General features: G+C 32.7%; 2 protein-coding genes across 2 annotated transcripts in view; both read right to left on the reverse strand.

The window, feature by feature from the left end:
- Nucleotides 1-6,040: 6,040 nt before the first annotated feature.
- On the reverse strand, nucleotides 6,041-8,416 carry LOC110103296 (pentatricopeptide repeat-containing protein At4g16390, chloroplastic). Its single transcript, XM_020831949.2, has one exon. The coding sequence runs from the start codon at nucleotides 8,297-8,299 to the stop codon at nucleotides 6,224-6,226; it is 2,076 nt and encodes a 691-aa protein (XP_020687608.1). The 5' UTR covers nucleotides 8,300-8,416; the 3' UTR covers nucleotides 6,041-6,223.
- A 2,310-nt stretch (nucleotides 8,417-10,726) lies between these two features.
- The window catches only part of LOC110103286, a 31,363-nt gene continuing 24,317 nt past the window's right edge, over nucleotides 10,727-17,772 (reverse strand). Inside the window, exons 4-6 of the mRNA XM_020831938.2 lie at nucleotides 11,842-11,928; nucleotides 11,527-11,760; nucleotides 10,727-11,027 (exon numbers count right to left, since the gene is read on the reverse strand). Of these exons, the coding sequence (XP_020687597.1) occupies nucleotides 10,954-11,027; nucleotides 11,527-11,760; nucleotides 11,842-11,928 (395 nt within the window). The 3' untranslated portion in view covers nucleotides 10,727-10,953. The remainder of the gene's footprint in view (nucleotides 11,028-11,526; nucleotides 11,761-11,841; nucleotides 11,929-17,772) is intronic.

Consider the following 17,772-nt stretch of genomic DNA (forward strand, 5'->3'; position numbering starts at 1 on the left):
ATGTAATTTAGAAGAATTATTTTTTTTATCTTTTAATTTACAGAACCAAAGCTATCTAATTTTTGTTATCAATCTAAATATTAGCATAAATAAAATTATAGATCAAAACATCAATATTAATATTTGTATTTATTTCTCAAAAATCATATACACTACTCATGATCTACACAATCATACCACAACAACTATATCCTAGTACAAAAGAATAGCTAAAAAAAATCTGAGGAATCTTGATCAATCTCATACTCCTGATCCTCTGCCTTGAACTAAAAATATTTAACCACATATAATAAGCTAAACAATCCAGCAAAAAAACAAATCTTATAACTGACCTCAACGAATGGTAGATAACTAATATGCATGTCAACATCCAAATCACAATAGTAGTATGCACATAATCATAAGACAATACATTGGAGAAATCAGTAAATTAAATCAGTATGTGTCAAATCACTAAAACAATCAACATATCAATATTACAATAAGTAGAGAAATCATGTAAAACATCAAATCAAAACATCAATAAAGACTGTCAAAATCATGTAAAAATAATTATATCTATATATAACATGCTTAGAAATATCATATCAGTGTCCAGTGCACATGCTCACTATATATCACGTTATTAACATATCAATAACAATAGAATAGTAGCATCAGCATTATGGGTGGAAGTAACAGCCAAGCCTTATAGTGGAAGTGATTCAACATCAAGCATTCCAATAATCATATTAAACAAATCAATATCCTCGCTATAGTGGTGTTTTTTCAGTATCAGTAACCCGTTAACTCAGTAAACAGAGTCATTACTCTTTGTCTGTCATTATGATAATAACTCCTTATAACTTCCAATGAGTATCACATAAAACAATTGATGATAACATCAAAGTATAATATTTAAAGGAAAGTCAGTCATCCCACCATCTTGTACAGGTCAGTCATGTCAGTTAATCTCCAACCAACGTTAATGAATAACCACTATTTACTTATTTTTTTTCAATACATATTTTAAAAATTCACATTTTCAAAAATTAATTAAATTAGCAGAGATTATGTAAAACATCATTCTAAAGCTTTAATTAAACTGAAGTATTATTTTTATATGTCAAAATAAATTTCAAAGTATGCAAAAATCATTGCTTTTTCAAAACCATCATACAAAAAAATTTTAGAATATACTCAAAATGTTCATAATATCGATCTCTATAACATATAAAAATTACGCGGTGAAAGTTTTACCAATACAAAATTATCCTCATTTTCTTATAACGGAAATACAAATTTGATCAAAAAAAATCAAAAATACAATATTATTGAAATCAGAAATAAGATATAATTTCCTTCAACAAGAAGAGCAAATCTTCCAACATTTCTAACTGTAAAAAATCGCTCCATGGCCTCCTCATTTTATATAGAAAAGATTGATGAAATCGATTTGTAAAATGGACACATGACGGCCCCAAAATCCACACTTGTACCAATATGTGTTAATTTCTTAAGGATTTTCACCAGTATCAAAAAATTATGAAAAAGCTCGTGTAATTGAAATACTATAATATCAATGGTATGAAGAAGATGAATTTTAAATTTGAATTATGATGACTTAAAAAAATAATTTTCTGGGTTATTAAAATCTACTCACATTAAAAAAATATCATCACCAACATTTTCCTTAAGGATTCAGACACAAAATAGATATAAATTAAATCAATATAATCAAAACTCAAATCAAATAGTAAGAAATCATACAGTCATGAAGTTCATTATATCACATGTCATTCAACTATTTATGCAAAATAATGCATCATAAACTACTCATTCTATCAAACTCTCAATCAATTCATACATGTCTGATAACAATCAATTATTTCAATAGCTATGCTCTAATACCAATTTATAATGCTCCATAATCTAATTTGAAATTATTATTTTTAATCTTTTATTTTTTTAATCAATCTAAATTGCTAAAGAAATAAAATTATCAATCGAAACATCAATATTTACATTTGTATTAATTTCCCAAAAATTATATACAATACTTAGAATCTACACAATCGTACCATAATTAATGTGTCATGAGGTACAAAAGAATAGCTAAACTAAAAAAAGACATAGAACCTGAGGAATCCTGATTAATCTCATACTTATGATTCTTTGTCATGACCTGAAAATATTTAATAATATATATAATGAGTTAAACAGTCAAACAAAAAATCAAATCTTATAACTGATCTCAACGCATTGTAGAGAACCATCATGTATGTCAAAAGTAAAATTATAACAATAGCATGCAAATAAACATAAGGTAATACAATAGAAAAATAAATAACTCAATACAGGTGTCAAATCACTAAAGCAATCATCATATCAATACTACAATCAATAGAAAATTTGTATAAAGCATCAAAACAAAACTTTGGTAAGGACTGTCAAAATCATATAAAAATAATTGTATCAGTGTATTACATGCTTAGAAATATCATATCAGTGTTAACTCGGTCTTAATGTCTAGTGCATATGCTCAATATGCATCACGTGAATAGTAAATTAATAATAGTAGAATAATAGTAACATCAGCATCATGGGTGGAAGTAACAGTCAGTAGCATGCATTCTAATAATCATATTAAACAAATGAATATCCTAGTTACAGCAGTATTTTATCATTATCAAATTCTCATATTCATATATCTTTTTGGCCAAAGGGATAAAATAAAATGGCTTTTATTGGATTAGTGAGTGTTTTAAGATATTTTAAATAAAATAATAATATAATATTAATTTAATTAATTTAATTTAATCAACTTTTAATATAGAATTTATATAAATTCTTTTGAGACTTCAAAAACTATAAAGAAATATTAATAAAATAATTTATTTTATTTAAAAAATATTGGTAAAATCAATTTGCGAAACGAATACTTAACGGTCTCAAAATCCTCACTTGTACCGATATGTATTAATTTCTTAAGGATTATCACCAGTGTCAAAAAATTATGAAAAATTTTGTGTAATTAAAATATTATAATATCAGTGGTATAGAGAAGCCGATTTTTAAATTTATTTTATAATTGGCCCCTGAATAAATTTATTTATGTGGATTATTATATAAAGAATCTTGGAGTTTGACCCAAGCAACACCATCAAATAACCACCGCTTATCGCCACTATCGGACCACTACACAACCGTTGCAATTGGACCACCATTATTGAACCATAGTTGTATGAATGCCATCATTAAAACATCGCAGCTTGACCACTGTCGTTAAACCATTGCCCAATCGCAACCATCAGACCATTACATGATCCCCACCGTCGAACCGTCGTTGCACAAAAGATCCTTCGAAGATCGTCGTTTAATCACAATCCTCTAACCGCTATTGCCAAACTATGGTCCCTACCATCTGATATGAAACAATAGGGAAAAAAGGAATTTAATCGCTAGAATCAAAATTTCAACAGTTTGAGCAAGCAGAAATTAGGGTTTTTATGCATGAAAACACAAGAAAAGAACTCTTGATTTCTAGAGAATGAAAGTAAACAACAAGATATAAACGATCCTCTATTCGAGAGGAGGATCAATCTTTCCAAAACTCTTTAGATGCCGCTAAGCCACCAAAAAGATGCCCTAACCCTAATACAAACTCCTACTTAAAACAAACATAAAATAAACACCAAATGATTAAACAGCCCTCAAGCAATTTACATTAGATAGCGGACCCCACCCCAAGGGTGCGCCAGTTGTATTGTAGGAACATAGTAGGCATTAAAAGGAGTCAGTGGCCTGCGAACTAACAGGCTTGCGCCTTCTGTACTATAGGAGTTGGGCCCACGGTTTGGGCCGATTGATCCAATCATATCACCATCCTTGCTCAATCACGATCTTCCAACCACTGTCGATCAACTTCGGTCTTCCGACCGCTCTCGTGAATACAGTCACACAATCACCATCGCCCATCTATAATCCTCTTATCATTGTTCACCGACTTTAGTCATATGACCACCGTCACCCAACCATGGACATCCAATTACTATCACCCAACTATATTTCATCGTGTCCAATATGTACTCCTTTGACCACTATCACCCAGCTACAATTTACCATCACCTCACTACAATTTTTAAATCGCCATTGCCTAGGTATGGTACTTTGATCATTGTCAACCAACAACATCGACATCTACTAACTTCATTGTTTTTTATTGCTGGTAAGATATCTTATGTTTCATGGTTAAGGCCATTCCTCCTTTTTTTGATGATTTCAGCAGAAGCATATTAGTGCAATCATTGGAAGGGCAAAACAGAGCGAGAAAGAATCAAAAACATGAAATAATTTATGAGAGAACTATTGAAATAGAGAAGTAAAGATTATCATATCTATGAAAACATGAAAACTTTTGTTACAAATGCATGCAAACAGAAGCTTGCTGAACGTGCAAAGTGGTTGGAAGAGGAAAGGTTGCGTGGACGCCGTGAGGAGAAATATGATGTAGGTTGTACAGCTCCTTTTTAATGCCTGCTATGTTCCTACATTTTACTTTTATTATTTATGTGCTGTTTAATTAGGATTATGGTTATTTGTGGTGATTAATGTTTCTGTTGATGGCTTATTAGTGTTCATAAGGAACTGATTTGATCAACTTTTAGTGTATATACTGTAGAATTATTTGAATAATCTTCGTTTATGATTGAAAATTATTAATTTGCAAGCAGCTTTTTTGGTTAATTAAGAGAGAAAAAATGAACTTTTATTTTCTTTTGGACATACTTACACACTATACATTAATTAAATGCTTCATTAACCATTATTGCAAAATCACAAACTTTATCTTTTAATTTTGTCCCCAGTACGAGTTATGCAAATGAACATCTAATATTAGTCTTTTAATTGCTGCAATTATTTTGATAAAGTTGAAGGAAAGACAATGTAAAAAAGGATTGAAATGCGGTGCTTAAATGTACTGCTATTGAATTAATGAGCCTTTTGAGCTTCTTTTATTTGCACAATTCCCAATTGCCAAGTACTTTGAAAACTGCTGAACCTTAAACTACTAATATGGTTTTCATAGTATTTGAGATTGATTTTTTTTTTTTATTCTCAATAGGAACGAAGCAATTTGTCTGAAAATTTGCGCACTAATCATAATCTTGATTTCTATGAACTTTACTTTATTATAAAACATTAAAACTAATCCAGGGATTGAAATGAACAGTGAAGCAAATTTAAACTAAACATTGTAGCTTACAACGTGAAAAATAGATAATTTTATTTAGCAATCTAAAAGTAGATATGGGCATCAATCATATCAAATGTACGCATAATCGGAGGTGGAAAAGGATTCTATAACTGGAAGATGATAGTGAACAGCGACTTTACTTTTAACCCCTTAAAGCCCGTCATAAACTTAGGTTTTGTTTGGGACGGCTTTCTTACTACTTCTTAAAGCAGCTTTTTAGTACAAAATTTCTAATTTTTGTACTAGAAAGCTATTTTAAGAAGCAGTTAAAAAGCCGTCCCAAACGAAGCCTTAAACATTCAATGAATAATAATTAAAAGGAAACTGTTTCTGCATACAATTTTACATTCCCGTTACACATCTTTAGGGGTAGCTTTCAACAGTGGTTAGTCTCGCTGTTCTTCTACAGATCATACAGGATTGTGATAAACTCATTGAGTTTAGCTTGCAAAAATGTCAAGAGAGAAGCCTCTAAACTCTTTATTTATAATGTCAGAAATTGAATGGTAAAGGAGGGGTTGAAAACAAAGTAGGACGTAAACTCTTTAAATTATTGAATTATGAGCGGAATTGAAGCAGGACATCATGCAACTTTTGCTTGAAGGAATATTTTCACTAAATAATGAACACAGTTTATTGCAGCCGATTCAGACTTTCAAATTTGCCAATATCGCTAGAAAGTGTGAAGCAGTAGTATATTTGGAAGTCGAACATGTTTATGATTTTGTTTAAGAGCAATTAAATTTGTTCAAACCCTTCTCAAAGTGTATCTGAACATCATTAAAAACATTAAAGATAAAAAAATAAAAAAAATAAAAACTCATTTTAAGTGCACAACAAGACAGAAAAAATAAGCAGAAAATGTAACAAAATGAGTCCTCAAGTTGCACACATATGGTTTGCTGAAGCTAGCATGCCAATCACAACTTAATTATGGAAGAAAAAGTAAAGGTATAAATGCAAATTACCTGCATCAATTGATGCAGTCTAAGCAACAACTAATTCAACTGGAGCCCTGGATTCCAACCATAATTTAGCAGCAATATTTGTTGTCAGGAACCATCCAACCTTACCACTAGCTTCATGAAATGGAGCATTCAGCTCTCTCAAATGGGACTGCAATGCAGATGCCAACCCTCTTTCTGAATATTTATGCTTTCCATGACCTGTATGAATACCAAGCAATGGAGGCAGTTGTTCTCCATCCTCCATGGCTTTGGTCATATCACTCATCCATGCTTGCAGAGCAGTAAGAGCAGCTCCAAGTGACAGACTTCTGACATGTAAAGACCACTGAGTGGCTGACTTTGATTGTAGTGTGGAGTATATACCGACTTGAAGTGCTAAGTTAAGGAGCACAGAAGCCCTGCCAAGTTGATTTACATTTACACACATATCCATCAAACAGTTACAATAAGCTTTTTTCACTTCCTCACTGATACTACTAAGAAGCCGTTCAGCTTCCTTCTGCAATAGCTCATCAGAAGTTCCTTCATCCACCATGAGCTTAACAAAAGAACCCAACTGAGGATTAGATCTCTCAATACATCCAATCACCTTTCCTAATTCATCCTTTGGTGTTTGAGTCAGCACGTTCAGAAGACAACCGCAGAACCTATCATCCGGCGAAATGCCCAATTCCAATAGCCTATCAAAGGTCCTCACAACATCATTAGTCCTCTTAGCCTTCCCATAGCACTGGATGATCGAGGTAAGTACAAAGATGGTCGGTTGGAAGCCGGCTTCCATCATTGCATTCAACATTCTTTCAGCTTCTGCAACATTCCCGGCACAAGAGTAAGCTGTAATAACAGATGAATAACTCCAACTATCAGGCTTACACACATCCTGCAACCCCTTCATCTCTTCAAAAATCTCAACAGTTTCATCAATATACCCAACATCAGCACACATAGACAAAAGCATGTTATATAGAACCACATTGAGCTCCATGGACTGTCTCCTCATCTCCCTATACACAGCAATGGCATCCACGGCATACCGAGCTTGGGAATAAGCTCTGATAAGCGCCGAATAAGTAATTCTATTTGGTAATATCTTATTACCAACCATCTCCTTATAAATGCTCTTCACCTGCCATGGCCTTCCACCTCTACCCATGGCCTCCAACAACTTGTTGTAAGTGACCAAATTTGGCTTCACACCAAGCGCTTTCATTTCCTCAAACACATTGAGTGCACCATCGAAATTACCAGAAGCTCCATAAATTCGAATCACAGTCGCAAAGGTTACAGGATCAAGAAGCCATTTTTCTTTCCTTGCACGATCATATAGAGCAAGAGCCATCTCCACATTGCCCATGCGGCCATAAGCATCGATCATGGCTGAGTAAGTGACGTCATCTGGACTCAATCCGAATTCTGGCATCTTCACGAACCACTCCACCGCTTTGGCAGGGAGATCGCAAACCCTAGCGCAGCTAATTACAGTAGAAAAGGTGATGTTATCAAGCTTAATTCCCTTCTCCAGCATTTTCGTCAAAAGGCATTCTACGTCGTTCCAAGCCCTGCACTTTCTAAGGACTTTAAGCGTGACGTTGAAGAGGATTACTTCTTTTTCCAATTTTAAGTTTTGCAGGAACCAGTCAAGGGCGGAGAGCGCGGCGGCGGAGTTCTCCATGTTGTTGAGGATGATGATGGCGTCTGGCTCCGTTGGGGTGGTGGGGAGGGAGGAGAGGAGAAAGGGAACATCTGCAGGGGAAGGGTCGAGGGAGGAGGATAGATGGGCAAGGCGGGCGTAGCGGAAATCGGCGGAGCTACGGCGGAGGGCGGCGGCGCGAGGGTTGTTCGGGTTGATCCAGATTGAGTTCTTGAAGGGCTTTGGGCTTTTCTCGTCGGAGGAGGGCTCAGAGGACTCTTGAGTCTGAAAAGGATGGCTTTGGAGGGAAACTCTGAGGCGGAGGGGAAGGGAAAAGCGGTGCAGATGTCCAGGGGATCGGTGTGGGAAGAGGAGAGAGGTGGGGATGATGTGGAGGAGCTGGTAGGAAGGGGGAGAGTGAGTGGGAGACGTAGTGGGGAGAGGTGAAGAGAGGGGAAGTGACATGCTTACGATATTTGATCTTGAGAAGAGCGGTAAAGGTGAGATTTTGGGAAGGAGGAATGGAGATTTCTTATCGGCTACAGCTGCTCTGCCTCCATGGAGTGGGAGGTAGATGGTGGTGCGATCTTAAAATTTAATATCTTAATTTATATAGTATGTGTTAGTTTATTATTTAATTCCGTCAAAAATAATAATAATAATAATAATAACTCATTTATTAGGCACAAATCTATGTTATGTTTATATGAATTCACTATTATATGTTAAAAAATTTATGTCATTAGAGAATATAAAATCTAATATTTATATGAATATCCAAAATGTACTTATATAAGTTTATAGCAGACATAAAAAAAATTTATGTAAAAATTTTAAAAATAAAGAAATCATGAGAACTACCTCAGTTGAATAAATTCACCAAATAATCGAAGATTTAATAATCATAAAAGAAGATTGGATTATATACAAAATTACGAATAATTATATAATCCTTGTTGTAAGGATTATAGAAATTAGATCTCCGCAAGTGGAATATTAAAAATCTAGTAATATGAATAAAATTCAAGCGATAATAGTTGGATGACAAAAGTTTAGCAATGATAATGATGATGGTTGTTGATAGTCATCAATCGTGGTGGTCATCAGAAAATGCAATATATTCCTTCTGTAGGAAATAAGACTTATTTATATATTTTTTGGATGAGCGTTTTAGTAAATTTGACCATAATTCAAAACACCCCGATGAAGGGTTTATATTAATTCCCTTATCATAGATTATTTATTCAACATTTGAGTGCTTTAATATATCATAATCAAAAGATCTTAGACTCATTAAATTAATCTCATCATTTGCTCGATTTGAATTAAAAAAAAAATCAAGATTTGAAGGCCATTTGCTCCTTCAATTTATGTTCAAAAGTGTTTAAATATAGTTCAAGTGTTCGATTTGAATTCATTTGAACTCATATCAAATCATTTATAGTGTCGATGGGTTTGTATTGTCGAGACATTCAGTTCAACTATATATTTGTTGAAATTAAAGTTTAGGTGATTATGAATTTAATTTTAAAATTTTTGTATTAATCAATTGATTTTTTTAGAGGTTTCAAGTGTCAAATCACATACAAAGAAATATCAATAATGCAAGAAGAATTATGGCTAAGAAACCATCAAATGAACCAAACAAAGATCAACCATAGTGATATCTCATTAAGGATAGACAATCACACTCATGAAAACAAAACAAAAAAATTTAAAATCACAGCACAATCAAAAAAGCTTTAAAAAGCGGGGTAAAATATAAAAAGTGTTGTAAGATGACGCAACCATATTAAGATTAAGTCTTTATTTAGGACAACTTTTTTACTGTTTTGTTTTTCAGACTATAATCATAGTTTATGTTTGGCGATTGGTTTTTTATTGATTTCAAAAAAAAATTATGCTATGAAGCTATTTTTTTCAACAACATATGAAGCACAATAAGGAAAAAAAATTTATACCTATGAAGCACAATGAGTACAAAAAATTAAAAGTATACTGATCCAAATTTAGTCTAAAATTATTTGAAAATAAATTAGAACATAAATTATATTACACTACTCTTAAAATAATTTTAATAGTTATTGTTATTACTATTATTAAAACTCAAACTCTCAACTTACAATATATAATGACTTCATTTTTATAATAATTAAAATTACATTAAAATTATTAAAATTAAAAATGTTGAGATGAATAATCATATGAAAAAAATTATACCAATAGAATAAAATCAAATGGCCAATTTATCAAGGCAGACAAGATATATGAAATTTTGCACGATTATAATTATAAAACTCATCTTAATCAAATTTAAATCAAAATATATTCTTAATTATTTTTACCAAAGAACTCTTCCTCACACCTTAAAAAAGGAGTAAAGCGGTCGTGTGTAAAAACTTTTTCATTGCTTTTAAAAAATTTTTAATAAAAAAAATATTTTAAAAAATATTAAGAAAGCTGTTTGGAAGGATAACATATTTTTAACCTAAGCTTTGGCTGAGATTCTTTATATCCACAAAAAAAAAAAAGGTTTTAAGAATGAAATGTTATATATGAAAATAATAAAACACAGAATATTGGATTTAATTCATAATCGAAACAGTAAAAAAAAAAAAAATCAGATAATAAGTTAAAGTAGTGATGCAAATGAATCTACAAACAGAACTCTACCATGATTGAAATTGTTCAAATGTGAAAAGAAATATCAAAATTTGAGTAGCAAAAAATTGAGAACGGATTGCAGAATCATAAGTCCTCCAGCATATTTAGGCTTCGTTTGGGACGGCTTTTTTACTGCTTTCTAAAACGGAGTTTTAATAAAAAATTTTTACTTTTATACTAAAATTCCGTTTTAGAAAGCAATTAAAAAGCCGTCCCAAACGAAGCCTTAAACTTGGTTTGGAACAGCTTTTTTACTATCTCTTAAAGCAGCTTTTGAGTAAAAATAAGTTTTACTTTTTATATTAAATAACTGGTTTAAGAAGCAGTAAGAAAGCCACCCCAAATAAAGTCTTAATGCCGCCTCGTCACAGATAAATCAGCTGCGGTGATGTTTCATTGCTGCTTAAAACGCATATGAGCATAATATATCAAAGTATTTGTGTAGATCCGATAACTCAAATTTGCAGATGAAGCTTCTCAAAGACAAAAATGACGATGAAAGGCCCAGCTAAGTCCCCAAGAGCTGATCCTGCAGAATCATAAAAATTGTTATTAGAATCTACAAAGATCAAAAACATGAAGCAGGAGCTTATGAAAATGTTTGGTTAGAATATAGATTTCGATGAGAAAAAAAAATTTTTTTGAGGTTAAAGAATATCCTGAAATAATTTCTCATGATCATGGGCTCCAAAAATTAACATAATCTTCTTATTATTATCTGTAAGTGTCATGAATTATATGATTTCAATTAATAAACAATTCAAGAATAATAAAACATTAAAACATTTATATGTAATCATCAAAATAATTGTCATAGAAATCGAAACAAAAATTATCCCATGCATATAGTAATTTTACACACATAATATAAGTTTATGAAGGTATTTGTTGTGAAATTTATGGCAAATGCTCTTTTGGAGGTTGAAAGTAATTCAATACAGCCAAAAAAAAAAAGAACTTAGAACCAGCAGTGATAAAACATAAAACCAAACAAAATTTCAATAAATAAACGCGGATTATCCACTTACCGATCCACTGGCCTATTGAAGGATGGAAGAGGGCACCAATTCCTCCACCAATTGATGCAAAAAATAATGAAGAAGTAAACTTAATGGTTGAGCTGTAGATCTCTCTCCAAAATAATCTATTTTTTTCTGCTCTGTTTAGATTTTCACCATCATTATCTGGCTTACGGATGAAGTATCTGTAAAACGCCATTATAATCTGAACTATCCATGAAGCAATCACTCCAAGTGCATGGCCTGTTCACAGAAAAACAAAAATTAGTGGAGGCAATGACCTATATAACAGATCTACTAACTGTTATAACTGAAGTTTTTTACCTCTGAAGGTTGTTCTGCTGATGTTAAACAACAACAAATAAGCAGGCATGCCCCGTTTGGCCTTACGCTTTGCAGATTTAGAAACATCTGCAAAAACAGTAAATTAAGGCATGTTTTTGCTCAGAATTTATTGGCACTGAAGACTTACATGTAACATCACGATCTTGAAATTAGTATCATTTGAAGATCAAAGTATTCTAAGGCTAATAGATGCAATTAGTGTCATTTGCAGTGTCTAACATAGCTTTTTTATCAAAAATTTTGAAGTATAATGGAATTTGTAAATTAATAATATTTCTGAATCAATTTAACGTGATCATTGCCCCTTAAAATTTTAAAAATATTCATCAATTAAAGTTAACTGACAAGCAATATAGATAATTTCCATGAAATTTTCAAATTTTATACTCACATGAAATACGAAATGTACCATTTAAAATGAATAAATCCATGATTTGAGTATTGTTTTATCTTGTTCGTTTCTATTTAGCAGTTTTTTATATGTTAGCTATGTTGATGTGATGTTCCCTATTGAGAATAAGTGGTATTATATTTCTTTGTTTGGCAGTAGCAGATTTTTTTAATTTGTATCTTGTGTGAATGAGAAATTTGCAAGAATATATAATATTATGCTTGTAATTGTAGCTACGTAAAAAGCATGATTTTTTGCATAATATAATATGATTACTACAAAAAATTTTTGCCATAAGATAACTTAAAGATCACTAAAATATGATATTTATAAGAAAATCTAAGATTGAATGAGAGACATGTAACAATGAGTACTCATACCACAAAGAAAATTCACATTATAGTAGGGCTTGGTCATATCTCAATCACATGCAAATCAATTACTTAAAAAGAAAAAGAGAAATCACCAAAACATTCAAGTTGGCCTTAAGCACGTACAAGGAGAAAGCTTCCACCCAAAATTTTCATCTAGACTGCGTCACACTCAAAAAATACGCATCCAAAAAGCGCACACATATTCGAAAAGAACTCAAAATCTTACAAATCTTTCAATGAATTTTTACATGCCTCAGGATTCTTATCTATAAGACAAAACTAACGATAGATAGTTTTCTCAATATCCCAAGAATTTGGGCATAGATTTTGCTGTATACAAGCTCTTTTTTTTAGTTTTAGTCACATTTCAATCTGTGTGAAACTGACCTTTCTTAGCTTGATTAAGACAGTTCTCAAACCAAAATCCAAAAACTTAAACCAATCAAATGCAGTATTATTACCTTGCTCTTCACTCGTATCCTACTTATTGATGTCATCTATTTGAGTCAGCATTTAAATCTACAATTGCTCTTGTTAAAATCCTAACACCCCTGATCCCACGGCCAGGATAGGATGGAGATCCGTGGGAGGCTCATTTGGATCACGCCGATGTCCTTCCATATTTGAATGGCTAATTTAGGAAGGGTTAGACCAAGTTAGTTATGCATTATTATATAGTTATTTATTTCTTTATTAATACATTTTGTATAGATATATAAATAGGGATAGTTTTGTACAATAAATTAAAAAAAAAAAATTTCCCTCTCCAATTCTCTGAATTTAACAGCTCCCATAGTTCTTGTGTTTGAAGTTATATATAGAGTGTCATCTTACTTCCTCGTATTATAACCATAACACAATCAGTCACCTGTCAAGTGTAAGTACAAAAGGTCGAGATGTAAACTTCTTCACCCAACTTCTCAATTGACATCAGGTTCCTCTTCAAGCCAAGAATATCCATTAACCTATGAAACTTTCTACAATCTCATTTGCAGCCTTGATGAACATTACTACCTCCAACAACACTCAAGGGCTCCTTGTTAGCAAGCTAAACTTTATTAAAATCTCATGCATGATAGGTAAAGATAAATTCGTTAAAGGGAGTAAAGTAAGAAAACCTCCATATGTACAAGATTTAGGACTCCATAGGACTAATCGCAATAGGGGTTACTGCATCTGTGACATCTTCCATGGCATAAACTACAGATTCATCCATTTAATCTAGAATTTCTCCCCCATTCCTTTGTTGATAGACTATTTTCATAGGGCCAGCCTCTTGCAACATTTCCACCATACACCATTACGACCTTTAGGTGACTCCTCGTTTAAGAATTAAATCTGTCTTATTATTTACCCAAATTTAATTCTACCTCTAGTTTCAAAATTCGAAGCAACAAAAGGAAAGCCTAAACTAATTCTTGTTTCTGGACTTCCTCGTTAAAATCAAGTCATGAATATCATTAATTTCAAATTTGTAGGCCAAAGAGAACTGTCGACTGCTATCTCAATTCCACACCAACTAAATAGGTGATGAGAACAAGCTAAAAGGATGAACTTCATCGTCAACGTTGATTATAATCAAAATCAATTGACTAGTGAACAAAATGAATTAATTGATATGCTCTGCTAGCCTACATCACCTTCCATCATCCTAATATTAAAGAACTTTCTCATTAGATATATCCCGTCAAAAGCATGGACTAGCTAAACGGCAACATAATTGATTATAATACATTAGCAATCTTCTCCCCCAAGAATCATCTAGGTCTAACCTTCTCGGGGAGACTCTAGGCCGGTTTTGTGAATCCTCTCAAGAACTTTTTTCTTAATTACTATGAAATTTCTGAATCACTCTAGGACTTCGACTCAGTACAAAACTCGTACTTTATGCATTGATTTCCATACAATTAATTATTATTTTCACCAATCTCAATGATTTATCAAGGCTCTTCTGCATAGTCTACAGCAACACATTTAAAATTTCACTTGGCATATAGCGTGACAAATTATGCACGATATAAAATATTAGCTTCCCAATGCCATGTAGTACTTCAATTAGTTCAACCATTTAAATCAAGCAAGAAATATTGACCTTTATCATGTTCCACATATTGGTCGACTCAAATAACCACAATCATGGCTCGCATTAAGAGGTGAACTTGTGAAGCACCACCACATCAAGCCAAAGCGTGGGCTCAACATGGATAACCTTTCAAGAACCATTTCTTGAGATATGCTTTCTTCCTCCCAATACCAACACGTCTTTGTATTTTCTCTCAGGATTTTCTAGGGAATCAATTATTTAATCTTTGATCATAGTCTAGCACACAATTTTCTCACAAAAATACACCAAAACACTTCTTCCAAAGTGTCCAACACATTGAAACTTTAATAGTACTCCCAACAAGGATTCAAGAACCAAGAGAATTTTCACTACAATCATTTATTACATTATACGAGAAATCATCATTAAAGTGACAGCCACTGCACTTTTATATATTTTATTGTGTTAATAGGTTAGAGGACTCTGCAACTACCACATGTCATCCTCTATCACCGAGGATGATAAAATTTATAGTCCTTTTGGAAATTAGAGTAACCAAAGAAGAAAAATTTAAGAACATAGGATGAAGTTTATCCCTAAGATTAAAGTTTGGAGGGGGCATGGTAATAGCATATATTTCTCTCCTTAAATGGCCTTTTTTAGCAATTCGCCAATTCTAATACCCCTTTCACTTCTCTTCAGGCTTAAATTTAAAATCAACAAATCACTCACACCTCTTTTTTTCAACTTATATGAATCCTCTCCCTAGCTTGAAATCCCAAGCCTACTCTCTTCTAACCACAATAGTTCCTCCTCTGTATTATTAATATCCACCTTAAAAGAAGTCAAAGATACATCTCCAATAAAATAAGATTATTGTTCACTGAATTTTACATCCATGGACACAAAATTTACATGCAAAAGGATGATAACATTTATAGTACTTTTGACAATCAAAGAAACCAAGGAAGAGAAATTTATGGACACGAGATGACGAGATGAAGTTTATCCCTAAGATGAGAGTGCAAATGAACATAACACACACCCAAATACCCTAGAGCAAAGATTTAAGGCAAAATTAATAATATGCAATTTTGGCTACATCCTCAAAGGAGTTTTGATAGATGATGAAGCAAGCATGCATTCAGTTTATAAGAAAGATGATAGTCATGACTGTTTCAGCCCAAAAAAGCTTAGCAACAAGTATAGTAAAACATAAGGCCCAAGCCACCTGAAGTATGTGACAATTCTTACACTCTATTATGTCATTTTGTTGTGATGTATAGATGAATATTATTTGATAAAGGATGCCATCATCTTTAATTATATTAGTAACTAGTAAGTGATTGATTCAGAAGCTCACACCTATTGTAAAGAAGAAAAAGTTAGGATGAACAATGAAGTACAAAATTGTGTGGCAATCGTTTTTGAAAATTGAGGAATAACATGTATAACAACACTTATAGATTTCAACAAATATAATGATCAATAAAAGACTGAGTATTTATGACCAAATATAGAAGGAATAAAGAAAAGCCCCCAATTTTATTGAAGCTTATTTTAAAAGGATGTAAGCATTGTTCTAGCATAAATGCAATGTTCAAGTCTAAAACTAGAAACAAGAACATTCTAACACGACTGAGATAGGTGATCTAAATGAGAATGCCACAAAAGAATTTCTCCTTATCTGATGTCCCTATTGTTATTTAAAAATCACATCCACGCTCAAATTTCATCTCCATTTCCCCCTTCAAATAGTACAGACCTCCCCATTCCTTGCCAATACTAATCATCTTCTTCAGAAAATTGTCCTGAAACATACAATGAGCATAATGAAAGGTTCAAAACAACTATGATGTTAGGTGATACTAATCAGGGAAAGGAACCTATGGGAGAGATTTAAGTGCAAATAAAATAGAAGATGTGGGGATAACGGAGAAAGTAAGACATTGCTTTCCCAACATCAGCGTAGGGGTCTCATTAGCATCTAGAACAGACATAATAGGTGAAGGTATCAGAGAATCTAAAAAAGAATAATTACTAGTCATATGATCAATGGTCCCTAAATCAATAGCCATAGTGTTAGTGATAGTACAAATAAAGGCCACACCAAAATCACCTTCATAAGAAGATTCCAAGATACATGAGAAGCAAAAATGGAGAGATGTCAGAAAGAACGATCTGAACAAATTTCTTTATTTTCCTTTCACCTTGCTCAAGTTTGAACCACCCCGGATGGCCATGCATCTTCTAGCAAACATCTAAGGTATGACTGGTGTTGTTGCACTGAGTGCAAAAGTGTGAAAAAGAGCTGAAGAAGCAGAAGATGTTGGTTGAGAGTTATTGCTTTGAACAATAACAGCTAAAGCCTCAAAATGATCATCTATGCCCGTGGTGAGTTGCCTTTGCACTTAACAACAGATCATTGAATAGATTTCTCCATGCACGATAAAAAAGAGGCAACCAAAACATGGCTACTACATCTAAATTGTGATCAAGGCCTAAAAAATATATATAGGCACAATGCACAACAATTTATTTCCTTTGCTTCTTAATATCTATTGGACATTTCATATCATTGGACCTACCAAAGATCCATAAATATCGAGTTGAATTCACCGTAGTATTTTTCCATACATCGATCGTCTTGATGTAATTTAAGGGACATCATCAATTCATAGACTTAAGAATAGTTGGAGATGTCAAAATAGCTTCTCCTGATGCATCTCAAACATCCTTGGTCATTCCAAACCGCCCAAAGTATGCCATCAGTTTGTTAGTCATGGAATTGATAAGTCACAATCTCATAAATGCTTCTTCAGCCTCCCATTCATCATAGTTTAGATCATTCTCAGCATGCGTAACTTTTCTCCTTATAATGTAGCCTTACTTTTTCTACCAGTAATATGAATCACCAAATTCTGAAAACAAACACCATAATTACAGCCATCCAATTTAATAATGGGTAGGAGCAAAAGTCTTATGAATGGACACAATGGAGCTTATGCTCTTGGGAATTTCCCTGTGAGTTTTTGTGAACATGGTGGCCACAGTTGAAGGTGATGGCTAGGAAAAAGGAGTTGCCGTTTCAGGAAAAAAAA

This window comes from Dendrobium catenatum, unplaced genomic scaffold, assembly GCF_001605985.2.
Source record: "Dendrobium catenatum unplaced genomic scaffold, ASM160598v2 fragScaff_scaffold_246, whole genome shotgun sequence".
Lineage (NCBI taxonomy): Eukaryota > Viridiplantae > Streptophyta > Magnoliopsida > Asparagales > Orchidaceae > Dendrobium > Dendrobium catenatum.